The 12653-nt window shown below is 47.8% G+C and overlaps 1 protein-coding gene across 1 annotated transcript in view; it reads right to left on the minus strand.

Annotated features, from left to right (window-relative positions):
* Positions 1–345: 345 nt before the first annotated feature.
* Positions 346–12653, minus strand: part of mpdz (multiple PDZ domain crumbs cell polarity complex component) — a 33968-nt gene continuing 21660 nt past the window's right edge. Inside the window, 21 exon segments of the mRNA XM_076035457.1 lie at positions 346–1387; positions 1478–1601; positions 1903–1997; positions 2192–2296; positions 2881–3044; positions 3122–3218; positions 3299–3385; positions 3470–3617; positions 4701–4715; positions 4886–5079; positions 5937–6020; positions 6552–6697; positions 6789–6891; positions 6982–7056; positions 7137–7205; positions 7697–7769; positions 8264–8355; positions 8449–8645; positions 9455–9641; positions 10530–10595; positions 12357–12443. Coding sequence (XP_075891572.1) covers positions 1241–1387; positions 1478–1601; positions 1903–1997; positions 2192–2296; positions 2881–3044; positions 3122–3218; positions 3299–3385; positions 3470–3617; positions 4701–4715; positions 4886–5079; positions 5937–6020; positions 6552–6697; positions 6789–6891; positions 6982–7056; positions 7137–7205; positions 7697–7769; positions 8264–8355; positions 8449–8645; positions 9455–9641; positions 10530–10595; positions 12357–12443 — 2355 coding nt within the window. The 3' untranslated portion in view covers positions 346–1240.

Consider the following 12653-nt stretch of genomic DNA (forward strand, 5'->3'; position numbering starts at 1 on the left):
GTGCAGATGTTTCATTTGAAAACTATTCAGACCAGCCTGTGATTTTGTTGTACCCCATCTGAGTAAGCTGAGGACAAATTCCACGGACCTGGTGGCGTTAATGTTAAAGAGCTGTGAGTGTGGATGCTTTCAACAAAGAAGCGAAAATAATCCTAGAAAAACTGTGTTGTTTTCTCGTTGCCGAAAAAATGTGTGAGTGTGCAAGTGCTAATTAAACAAAATGTAATTTGAAGTAAAACAAAGATCACCCAAATTAATGGCACAAAAAAAAAACCACACACCCGGTCTATAAAGGCCATGTAATAATAAGGCTGGCGTCTGAAAAAATGTCAAAGTACAACATGCTGACTGAATCCAAAAGGTCACTTTTATTTACTCCAGTGTGAATTAATTTAACAGCGTTACATTGACAGCAACAGAAGCACATACAGCTGGCGTACAGACAGAGAACTTCCTCACAGACACAGCTCGGTGTCCTACACTCCTTGTTTTGGGTAAATAATAATGAGACAGGTCAATAAGTTGACAGGTTCAACACTTCAAGATGTGTGCTTTCAAAACAAAACTCCAAATACTGACATGCCTGCAAAAGGCTTTAGCAGCACTATTCTTCAGTGAGCAGGTCTCACACGCTCGCGCACACAAACCACACACACACACAGAACCACACGCACTCAACCAGTGAGCACAATCATCATCTTGGTGCATCTTTGTGCTCACGCACAATTAGCCTTGCCCCCTCTTTCAGGAAAGATAAATAAGATGACTTCAGCGCGAGCCAAGAGCCCAGCTGCACTAATGGCTTCTCGCCAATGTCCGCATTTGTTGATCACCTGGGGGGAGTTTTGTGCTTTGTATTTGGAGGCAGGGGACCTCAGCAGTGCGTGGAGACCCCGAGGCTGGAGCAAGCAACGTGGCTTCTGTTCAGTATCTCAAACTTCATAATAATACTTCATATTAGTGACATGCAATGTACTGTTAATTAGCCTTAGAGTGATATCAAATGGTATAATACTTGAAACAGCATTGCGTGTGTTCTCACAGCGTGTAAAAGCTACGAAAAGCAGCGATGAGCGTCCTTGTGACCATAGTTTTAAAAGCATGTGTGCGCCCTTCTTTTTCACCCGGCGTGAACATTGCTCATCTCGCTAAGCTCTACCGACGAGATGCCAGGTGTGTTTGCACCTCAGAGCTTCGCTCCTTCAGAAAACCCGTGGGCTTGCGGAGACACTGGGTGCGCCTATGACAGCACGGTCAGCGTGACGCTTCCTTTGGTCCTTTTCAAGATGCCCACGGCCTCCTCGTGCGTGACCCCCTCCAGAGTCTGCCCGTTGACCGCCATGATCTGGTCCCCCCTCTTCAGGCGCCCGTCCTCCGCCGCTGCTCCCTGAATGCACCAGCGCACACTGAGTGAGTCGGAGTCGACGGCATGCTGGACTTTGCTGGAAAAAATTTGACGCTGGTTTCGCCCACTTGCCTTTCCAAAGACTGTTTTGACATAGATGGGTAAGTCTCCGTGAGGACTGCCGCAGCCCCCGACAATACTGAAGCCCAACCCGTCCGGCCCTCTGCTCAGCGTGATGGTCTTATACTGAGGTGGACTGAAAGGCGGGGAGAGCAGCGGTTTAGAGCTAACTTTGCGTTGCTTTAGTTATGCCCTGTATGGAATACTAGGACACACAATATAGAGAACATGTGAGTTATGAGCTATAAGACCTGCTGCCTACCATGAAACCCCTTGCTAGAAGTAAATCTGCGTCACTATATTAATAACAATATTACTCATACATTTTATTTAAGGCGCCCTTCAGGGCAGTGAAGGTCACCTCTCAATACACACAAACAACTTCCCCACTCCCTTCATGTGCTAGGAGTCACACTGCCATGTGACGTTTCCCGTACCCAAGGTCGTCCTGAAAAATGCAGCTTGGTGTCAAAGCTCCACCTGGGGGCTCCTGTGCCGGACCCGTCACTGTTGTGTCGCCTCCAGCCACCACCTACGGTTTTATGCACACATGGAGGATGAACAGCGTGTTAGTGTGGGCGAAGGCACAGACGCCTTTAAAGACTTTCCAGCCTGTCTGTGTCGCAGAAATGTGACACAGATTACAGAACAGCGTCTCGGGTCTCAGCTAACATACGCACGGAGGGCGAGAGAAACGAGTGGGAGTCACTTGTGCGTGAGTCTGACCTGCAGCTGCACCGTGCCTGTGGTGTTCTTCAGCAGGCTGACGGCCTGCGAGTGGCTCATGCCTTCGGCCGATGTTCCGCAGATGCTGACGATGCGGTCGCCGATCTGCAAGAGTCGCAGACTGTTTACACACGCGGGGAGCCGCGATAATGTTGGAAACATGCGCGCAGCGGACTCTGGGTTTCTTCTCACAGTGTGATTTCAGCTCCTTATATGGAGCCTGCAGAGCTTGTAACGATGACTCGCCGTGCAAGCATTTTTAATTTAGTATGGTGACGGTATGCCTTTCCCTAATTTGGCCTTTAATTAGCCAATACTAAATTAGCTTTATAATTTGGTAAGACTGATGTGAGGATAGAGCACAGGTTAATTATGATGGAGGGGGCAATGTGTGCTGTAGCCTACAGCATGAGACAAAAGCTTTCCTGCGCTAATGTCAAGCCAGTAATATAATTATGCTGCGTGAATACATACCACCCCCTATTCATGCCAATAAGGCCCATCTGTATGCTTGATTATGTGAATGCCACAGTGGGAAATGTATAGTTGGTATTAGCTGCACTCATTGTCCCTGCCCAGCCACACAGAGGCACTTTTGTCTCCAGACTGCTCAGCGCTGCAGGCTCCAGAACCTCCGCCAGGACTCGGTGGGTCCGAGTGGGAGGAAGTGATGTCGCTGACTCTCATACCTTGAGCTTCTGCGTCTGAGCGGCGAGGCCGACCGGATTCATCATGGCTATGAAGATGGGAATGTCACCCAGCGGGCTCCCCACGCCGCCCGCTATGCTGATACCCAGGGTGTCACTGGGGCCTTTGGTGAACTCCACCGTTCTGGTCTCCTGGGGATCAGCGGCTGCCAGGAAACAAGCGTGCTTTGGTTTGATTTGTTTCTTCTTGCCGCTTCCCTCATTTTTTCCCCCGGATTCTTACCGTCTGCGCTGGAGCTCAGTTTGTCAGGGACGTCTTCGAGAGTCCCAGCGTCTGAGCAGGGCTGGGAGGCCATCTTGGAACTGCTCGACTCATTCACCTTTCACACAAACGTACAGGTTTTATTTTTCAAGGACTTATTCGCTGTACCTTCGACACTTTGCTGTGACCATCCCGTACCAGGCTGCACTGAGAGAGCCTCCGTTCAGAGTGGAAGGGTCCGGCCTTGAACCTGCCGATTTCCATCTTGATTGGCCCCACACAGCACTGCAAACACAGAGCAACGCTTTGCTTAGCTGCCATCTGCGCGGAATTGAAACTGCTGGGCTCGATGGTCGGGGCCAGGCGTACCTTGAGGAGTGCCGCCGTGGCCTCTTGAGTGGCCGACCTGAGGTCCTCGCCGTTGACTGACAAGATCTGGTCACCCTGCATCAGCTGGCCGTCCGAGTCTACCAAGCCGCCTTTCACGATGTCGGACACAAACACTCCGGTGTCGTTCCTAGCGGAGAGAGAACCAGAAAACCAAGCAAGTGACTTTTTTTTTTAACCAAGTACCCTGGTGTAATATTGAACGGCGCTGAGTCTGTGACCTCGGTAGATGTTTTCATTTCCATCTCAGGAAATATCCTGACTTTGCTCTTTTGATTGCAGGCTTTCATTTGCTTTAATAAGTGTGACAGGTGTCTATCTAGGTAACTGCCACCTGGGTATTACGGGTCAGGTCCGCTTTCTCCTCCACACTCGATGCTTTTTCAACCTTTTGCGTGTCTGACGTTTCAGTCTCCACGTGGCCCAGAACAAACACAGGCCCAGGCACGGTGAGCCCCATTCCGTCCAATCGTCAATGGCAGAGACTCTTGGCTGTTACGGCTCCTCACCACCACTAACTGCTACCTTTGCACTTTCCGTTTGAGCTGAGGGGCCTTCAAGCCCGTCTCTTGCCGCAGCCTTTTCCATCTCGGTGAACGTTTCGGCTGTTGTTTTCCACTTGTGCAGCAAAACCGCCGCTAACGACGCCCAGATTTACTGCTAAGTTTAAAAAAAATAAAAAAATAAAGAAGTTGACCGAACCAAGTGCACACCACAGCCAGAACTCATTTGGGTGTTTTTGCCCCCCCCCCTTTTTTTTTTTTACGCAGTGCAGTCACTACAGATCAGCGCCACAGGTCAAGAGGCACACGGCATAACCAGGATCTTCAGCCACAAACTCAAACTGAAAGCTGTGTTTCTCACGGGATGAAGCTTCCTAGACATTTGATGGAAACAATGTAGGTAATAACAAAAATATAAGAAATACTTGGCTCCACCAAAATAACTCTGTATGCAAATTATTATGGGGAGCTGCACAAAGGAAATCTATTTTTCCACACTTAGGACTGCAATCTTCTACCCCAAGGTACAACTTACTGCTGTAAAAAGGTTTCAAAGCCACTATTTCTGCCGTGGTGTGTCTGCACTACAAAGGCAGGATCTTCTCTATGAGGACTACATTCTTTTTTTTTTATGAGGAGAGGTTTGTCCTATTGGTTGGTGCCCTATCTCTGAGGCAAAGTCGACTACACACTCGTTCACTGATAGTTACCTTTGGTCCCGAGATCTGCATATAAAGGAAAAAAGGTCCTTATTCAATGATTGCCTGTTCACTCTTTGGGTTTGGCAGCAACGCGACACTGCTCCCACAGATTCAGCGCACGTACGCAGTTCGTTCGTTATTGTTAAATATCCCCTGCTTCACATTTGCAATGGCCTTCGTGATAAATCTCGCACCTCCTGCCGACGATGCTCAGGCCGAGGCCCTGGCCGGGCTTCTTGCGGAGCTCCACGGTGAAAGAGTCCCACAGGTCGTCTTCCTTGTACTGGGCCTCGTCCCGGTAGACCACCAGGCGGACTCTCTGCGGTGTCTGCCGCAGAACATTGATGGCCTCATCATGAGTGGACTGGCGGAGGTCAATGCCGTTGACCTGTGGCCAGCCAGGAGCAGAACATTTGAGGTTCAACAACAGACATATTGTAATAATACTAATGCATTTTTTTTTGAGTTTCCCATCATGAAGCGCTTTGCTGTTAAAAGAGGTGCTCATAAAATAATTTGAAATCTGAGTTGATCTTGATCTTCAGTCTGCACTGGCTCCAGTTTTCCCTGTGGATGAGTCCTTGTCTGGCGGTTTGACTCTGAGACGGGAGGGAAACTGGCAGAGGGTGGTTAAGTCACGCGGGGTGCGTGCGCACATGCTTTGGCATTTTTCCCCCGGTCCAAGTCTGACTGACTGAGCTTCTGGAACTGAACTCACGTGCCTCGTCAGCTGCAGCTACCTATCAAAGCCACGGCTGTGAACGGAGGGCAAAACCCAAGTCTAGCCAGGATGTTGACCAAACATCTCAACACACCATGGCTGTTACATCTGAGACTGACCCTAACCCTAACCCTTGCTCTATTTTTTCCACATGTTTTAAATCTCAATTTAATACTTAAAGGTTAATAAGTGTTCAATATTTGGAGATATTTAGAAGAAACAGCGACATTAAGTGGTGACATTTTAGATTGTAAATGGCAAACGGACGGCAGTTACCTTCACGCTACCCCAAAGCGCTTTACAAAGGCCTCTCATTCACCCATTCACACACACATTCACACACCAGTGGGTGGCTGCCGCCATGCAAGGCGCTCCCTCTCCCAAGCTTGCCAGTGAGCTACGGTGGCCTTTGCATAGATAGTATATTCAGCGTTTGCCAATATAAAAACCATAAATCAGGCCACATTTTACACAGTGGCTCTTTAATCTGAGAGCTACACGCGTGACGCTCCGTTTCATCTCACATCAAGGATTTGGTCTCCTGCCCAGAGACGTCCGTCTTTGGAAGCGGCCCCCTCCTCGTACACTTCATGGATGATGATGGCCCCCTGTAAGGACAAACACACAGAGCAGGGTGACAATGAAAATGAAGTTCAAAAAGTGAAGCAACAGCAAGTAAGAGCAGTTGCACAAGATGATGTTAAACAATATTAGTCAGTGTTTCCTCTGCGTTCCAGTGCCAGTGTCGTTGCGGGTTCAGAGGTTACATTCCAGGACTTGTCTGCTGTGGCTAGGGGCGAGACAAAAGAGCTGTACCCCTGCCCCCTACTGCTGCCTTTCTGCCTCTTAGGCCTGAATGAGCAGAGGAAATAAATGCAGAGAGGGAAGGCTGTGTGACGCCGTTGTCTTCTTCATTCCTGCATCGCCACAGCCACTTCAAATCTGAGGTGAAGTGCCACAAAAAAAAGTCTAAGTGGGTGGTGTGGCCCACTGTGACTTTGGCCACACTTCCTAAAACTTGGTACATACACAATAATTGCAGTGTCTGAACGTGTGTTTTAAGGCACACTAACTCGAATGTGCGCCTCATTCAGTGTCAAATTCCCAGATTTCTTCTTATTCATTTATGTATTTTTTACCAGCAGGGTGTCGCAGCCGCCCACAATGCTGAGGCCCAGGCCGGTGCGGCCCTTGGAGATGTCGATGGTGGTCTCGCACCCAGGGATGATGGGACAGGTGGCTGGGTCGCAGGCCATGGTGGAGGGAGTGGACGAGCGGCTCTGGCCTTGAAACGAAGAAGATTGAGATGTGACGTTAGGAGGAGGAGGATGAAACACAGCCAGAGGAAGAGGCAGAATGCAGAGGGATATACTCACCGCTGCCTGCCTCTGCCTCCGCAGGATTCTGGTTGGTGGCGCTTGGAATGCTGGGTAGGCACGTAAACATGGTATCCAAGGAAGCGGCATCCTGGCAGCTTGACTGAAGAGAGACGGAAACAGGAAGCGGGGTGTAGTTTGGGCTCGTTTGTTCACCAGGCAGCAGCTGTTCATTGACTTTCTTTCCTCGTACCTTCTCCATGGTGCAGCTTTGTGCTGCTTCGCTATTATTGGGTGACGCTGTGTTTTCTGCTTTCATTCTGCTTTCCTGCACAGAGAACCCAGAGAACCCCAATTTTTTTAAAATTTGTATCTTCTCTGTCATTTAATTTGTCTGTCTCTGCTTACCTGAGATATACTCTGACTGCTGGCCACCGTTTCAGTGTCATCGAAGGTGAAACCAGCTCCTTCATCCTCCTATTTGGAAGCAAAATCAGAACCGATTCTCTCAAGAGTACAACAGGTTTGCAATTTTCATTGACAAATGGCAAAGCTGAACTTGTGTGGAGACTTCCTGTGGTAGAAATGGAATCCATTCCATGTTGTGATTCCTTGGTGAACTTTTCTGCGAGTGCGTGCGTGCACCCAGAATTTATCTTGTGTGCCTTTTTTGTTTTAGCAGCACACTCTTTCTCCATCACACCTCTCTGACTGCTGTGGACATTATACCTTCCACTCCAGTGCTACATTTTCCTTCATGTAATGTTCTATAAAGCTGAGACCTGATGAGCTGAGTGGCTGTTGCCAACGCAGTCCGTGGAGACAGACTTGAAGGAGCCAAATCCAGGAAAACTACTGAGTCTAGTCACTAAATACAGTCGGCTCTAATCACGGCCTGTGTTATTTTGAAGTAGCATCTTCAGTTGTCAGTTGCAATGTTTGTGTATACCGTGTTTCTCCTGCCGTACCTTGCTGTGGGGTTCTGCAGCGTCTCCTTCTCCCACTGGTCCCACTGCCATTTGCTTCAACGCCTCCGTGTTCCTGTTCCAGAGCAGGGGATGAGGTCACAAGAGGGATTTCAGTTAAACTATGTCGGCATCGTTTTGTTTTGTTTTTTTGTTTTTTTTAATTTTGTAGCGTCTGAAAGAGCTGGGGAGAGCGTGGTTCCACCAGCAGTTTGTTAACTGCACTTTAAAGTAAAATCTGCTTCCAAATTAAACAAATTGAATATTGTCTTAATTCATTTGATATATGTCAGTCCACTTTTCTATTTGTACACACTTTTAAACAAAAAAGTAGTGCATGAAGATGACTTAAAATGAGATATTCTTATGAAACAATATGTATAATGGCACTCAAATCCTTCTGCTTAAAAGCATCTGTCTTTTGAATTGCAGTGGCTCCCTCTGCTGGTGTATGACTTGCAGTACACCTAAAGCCAGCACAGCGTTAACTATGCTTCTAAAGTTAGTTCCTAGTATCATCATTATGTTACATAGAATAACTGCAAAAAAAAAAAAATCTAAATGATTTACCTGACAAAGATGATTGTGACTTTGGATGGAGAGCTCTTAATGATGGCAGATGCGTTTTGGTGACTGTGGCCATGCAGGACCTGTCCATTAATCTACAATAGAGCAAAGATGAATAATCAGTTTCACATTTAGAGATTTATTGGACTATGCATGTCTGTAGCAGTCTGCTGTCCTAGACTGAATACCTCCAGCAGCTCATCTCCCACCACCATGTGTCCGTCCCTGCCTGCTGCCCCATTGGGGTCGATGCCCACCACAAACACACTCATGCGGGAGCGGTCCCGGTTCCCTGCCAGGCTGAGACCCAGGCCCGTCTTGCCTTTCTCCAGCTCGATCATGTGCAGGACTCCAGGGAGGCTGGCGTAGCGTTGGACGACGTCCTCTGGAAGAATGAGTTGACGGCAGGGGACAGAAGTCAGAAGTCAGGCTGGAGGCAGAGTCGTAGCTGACAGAAGCAGGATTTTGAAGGCGCAGTTCGGACTTTCTCTAGTTTCGGTTTCCTCCTTTATCTCTCTCATTCAATCTTGTCTTCACTGTTAACACGTCCCTCCTGTCTTTTCTTTGTCTGCCTACCACTCCTGTCTCTGTCGCGTTAGATAGCTGCTGTTGGGAACAATGGCCTCCCGTTGTTCTGGGCTCCCTGCCACTGTTCAACACATCAGCCCTTCCAGCACCAATCTCTCCACCTCACCTTGCCTGGCCCCGACCTCATCAATCTTATCCCCTTAGGATGGGAACGCGCGCGCACACACACATGCACGCGCTCACACACCAATTGCACACTCTGTCGCTGCTGTCCTTGTGTGGGAGTGCATTGAAGCTGCGCAGCTGCAGCCTGTGCATTGTGCCGGAGGCTTCAGCTTGTTTCTCTCCTACATTTAAGCTCACAGTTGAATTGGGCCTCCTGAGTTTTTTTTTTTTTTTTGGTTTAATAAGAAATAAATGAATTAAGAGTCCATCTTTTCTGTATTGAAGGGAGAAGAAATGGCAAGTGTGAAACTTGGAGGACCTCTAGTGGCAGTTCTGGCAAAAAGCAGGCACTCTGTCTGCGTCAATTCAGAGGACAGAAATATTTTTCAATCAACATAGCCAGTGGCAAAGCAAAAAAAGAAAAATAAATAAATAAAAAGAAGTAAATATAAACCTTCTACCGTTAATTTGACACCTCTGGTAGTAAAAGCATGAGCTCACCCCAGCTGTAAGCAAACTCATCCTCCGCCTCCTCCTGCTGCGCCTCCCTGTGCTCCTCCTCTGCCTCAACAGGCCTGTCTGGGATCTCCGTCAGCGTGTCTGTGTCAGTCTCTCCCACATGGGGCACCACTGGCAGCAGGAGGACGGAACCGCTGGGAGACGCTTTTGTCGCTTCACGGTTTGCCGGCTGTCACACCACAGATGGGAGTGGGGAAAATAGTTTATTAGTGAGAATCCGAGAGGGGGGGGGGGGGTGCGCAATGGATTGGAGTCAAAATCAACAGGATAGTTGTGAAGAGATGAAGTCACGCCAGAACTGTTGCTGTGATTAACATGAGCCATATGTTTGGCGCCTCTTCAGCAGGATGTGTTAGTTTGAGAGTGAAAAGTCATTATTATTGCTCATAAACAGCAGGAGCTGCTTTAACTCCACAGAACACTCACAATCTCTTCATTATGCTCTGCAAAGTCGTCCAAAGTAAATGTTTTCAACCATGTAGTGTTTTGGACTACATGTTTTTCTGACTAGACTGCAACATCCTGTACTCACAAATAATTTGATAAATGATTCAAAGCAGATCATTATTAGATCTTCAAACGGCTGATGTGGATCAAACATAAACAACATTTTACAAGTAGTTAAAACAGGTCATTGGGCTTTTAGATGAAAGGCAATGCAGATCAACAATTTCACACACTATGGATTTCAGACATACCAGAGGATGTTAGTACATGTACGGGTGTGTGCATGTACAGTGTGTTTAGATGTACCACAAACACAACGTGGAGCGCAGTGAACGCACTCGTCTGTACATGCACACGCGTGAGACAGCGGAGCGGCAACACAACACGGAGACCCACAAACCTTAAAGGGGGTGGGGGTGAAAGGGTTAGTTGGAGAGGGGCGGAGGAAAAGTCTACTGAGACTGTCGCCCCCCTACGGAGAGGAGACAAACGGCAACAACTTTAGAAGGCAACGCAGTCTGGGACAGTCTGAACAACTTGTGCGGTCTGTATTTAAACATGTCGCTGAGACACGCGCAGAAACAGGAAAGAAGTCGTGCTGCGAACCAACCGTGTCACTGGTGTCCTTCCTCTTCCTCACTGCCGCTCGCTCCTCACTGGAGTCTGCTGCGGTCGTCTGTCTCACATCGGATGGGCATAAAAGCTTGTGTAAGAGCAGGCTCACGCTTATCAACACATTCTCATGAGTCAAGCTCCATACATTAGATCATGAAAAACCATCTGTTGGCATAAACCATCTTTTAAAATGTTGAAAAAACAAACCAACCTAACTTTGGCATGGTTGACATTACTTAGAGCTTGACTAGTAGGTTGGACTTTAAGCACGCAGGCAGCCGTGCCAAGATGGTGATGCAAAGAAAAAATAAAGCCATTAGCTTTATTTTGAGTCTGTCCAGGCTAATGCAGCTAATTCTGATTGATTACACTTTAAATGTTGCGGCAGTAAAGCGGGCCTAGAGTGGAGGGCTGTCGTGTGGGTGCTGTTTGTCGCCTCTCGGGTGTATCTTCTTTCAAATTGTCAGCGAGAATTTAGGGGCTGCGTTTGCAGAAATGCTGAATTGAATTGAATGCTTTCAATTGAAAAAAAAAAAAAAAAAAAAATCCACAATGATTTTTAATCTTTGTCAGAACAAAATGCAGCATGATAAAGCAAAAACAACAACAGCAAACTGAATACTGAAGCAAAATGAGGGAAAGTTTTGCGCAACTCTTTCTCGCATCATTAACATTTTGGCTTGAGTTGAGAGACGCTAACGGTGGGAGGGTTCGACCAGGGTTCTGGCCTCAGGGAGGACGGGAGCGAAGCGGGTTAGCTTGGGATTGCAGGGGCTCGACGTGCAGTGGCATTCTAGAAAGGGGAAGGGCAAAGTGGGCATCTGGAGGCCAGGGTCATGGTGAGTATTTAATAAAATCAGGCACAAGCTTCTTTTTTTTTGGCAAAGTCAATAAAAAGAGTTTGAGGAAGTCTGGGAAGAATTAAAAGGAAAAAAGGATTTAAGAAGCACCTGAAGGTTTTATTTAAATGAGTATTCATTACAAGCTAAAGGCTTCCTTAAGGACAGCCGTTCTCACTGCAGAAGGAAAAGAAGAAGAAAATCCCTGTGTGAAATATTTTGAATGTCTCAAAGGTTCCTCCGGGCCACCGCAGGATTATTTGAGGCTTACAAGAGAAGGATTTTTAAATTCGGGAAGTAGACGGCGAAGGCTCGACACCCTCACGCTCTCTAGGTGGCTGCGTTTGAAGGTGCGCTTGCACAAACCATCCCATAAAAACACCCTTCCACAAACTCACTGTCAAGTGAAAGTTAAACTTCCCTATGAATCTGAGTGGCCCCATCCAACTTTTGAGCTTCACGGTGGGTTTGGACTCCCGCCTGTCTGCACATCTGATCCCCTCGGCCGCCCCTCTTACACTTTATGCAGACTGACAGCGTTTCAATCACCTCCGTGGATGAAGGATCTGATCCAGCCCACGGACGTCAGTGCACCTTCACAGGAAGGAGGCGCCTTCTAAAAGAGTTTTTATAGTGGCGGTGACAAATTGATTTAACCCCTCCGCAGCTCCCTTTTTGATTAAAAACACCGTCGGGCGGTTAAATTACACCGTGACGGAAAAATGGAATGGGATGTCTGTATATTAAAATAAAGTCCTGGCTTCTTCTCCTCCTCCTCCTCCTCTTCTTTCTTCCCAGAGGGATTCACCACTTCCAGTTTGTCTTTATTTCACGCATTACAGTCAAAGGTGCAGTTAATAAAAGCAACCGAGCACATTGTGAGGAAGAGGAGTCTGGAGAGATAATGCAGGCCGATTAAGCGTGATGGATAGTTTATGCAACAGGACAGAGGGAGGGAAGGGGGAGAGAGGGAGACAGATTACCTGACAGGTGTGATGTGGCATGCATGCGAAAGCGGTGGCGTGTTTCTGGAGAGCAGGTGATGGAGCTGGGGTATGTACAGACTCGGGCTGGAGGAGCAGTGCGAGGGGAACAGAGACGTGGATTTAAGGCACCTGTGGGGTTTTTTTTAAGCTGTAAACTGTTGTTTCCTTGTCCCTGGCTGCCCTCCACAGGTGAGCTGTCTTTTTTTTCTAGTGAGGAGGGTGTCTGTTAACCCTGCCAAAGCAGCTGCATCGCTCGTATTTAAAAAAAACAACAAAACAAACAAAAACCCTCCA

Source organism: Nelusetta ayraudi, unplaced genomic scaffold (genome assembly GCF_046127955.1).
Source record: "Nelusetta ayraudi isolate G7.1 ecotype Tasmania unplaced genomic scaffold, CSIRO-AGI_Nayr_v1 ptg000042l, whole genome shotgun sequence".
Classification (NCBI taxonomy): domain Eukaryota; kingdom Metazoa; phylum Chordata; class Actinopteri; order Tetraodontiformes; family Monacanthidae; genus Nelusetta; species Nelusetta ayraudi.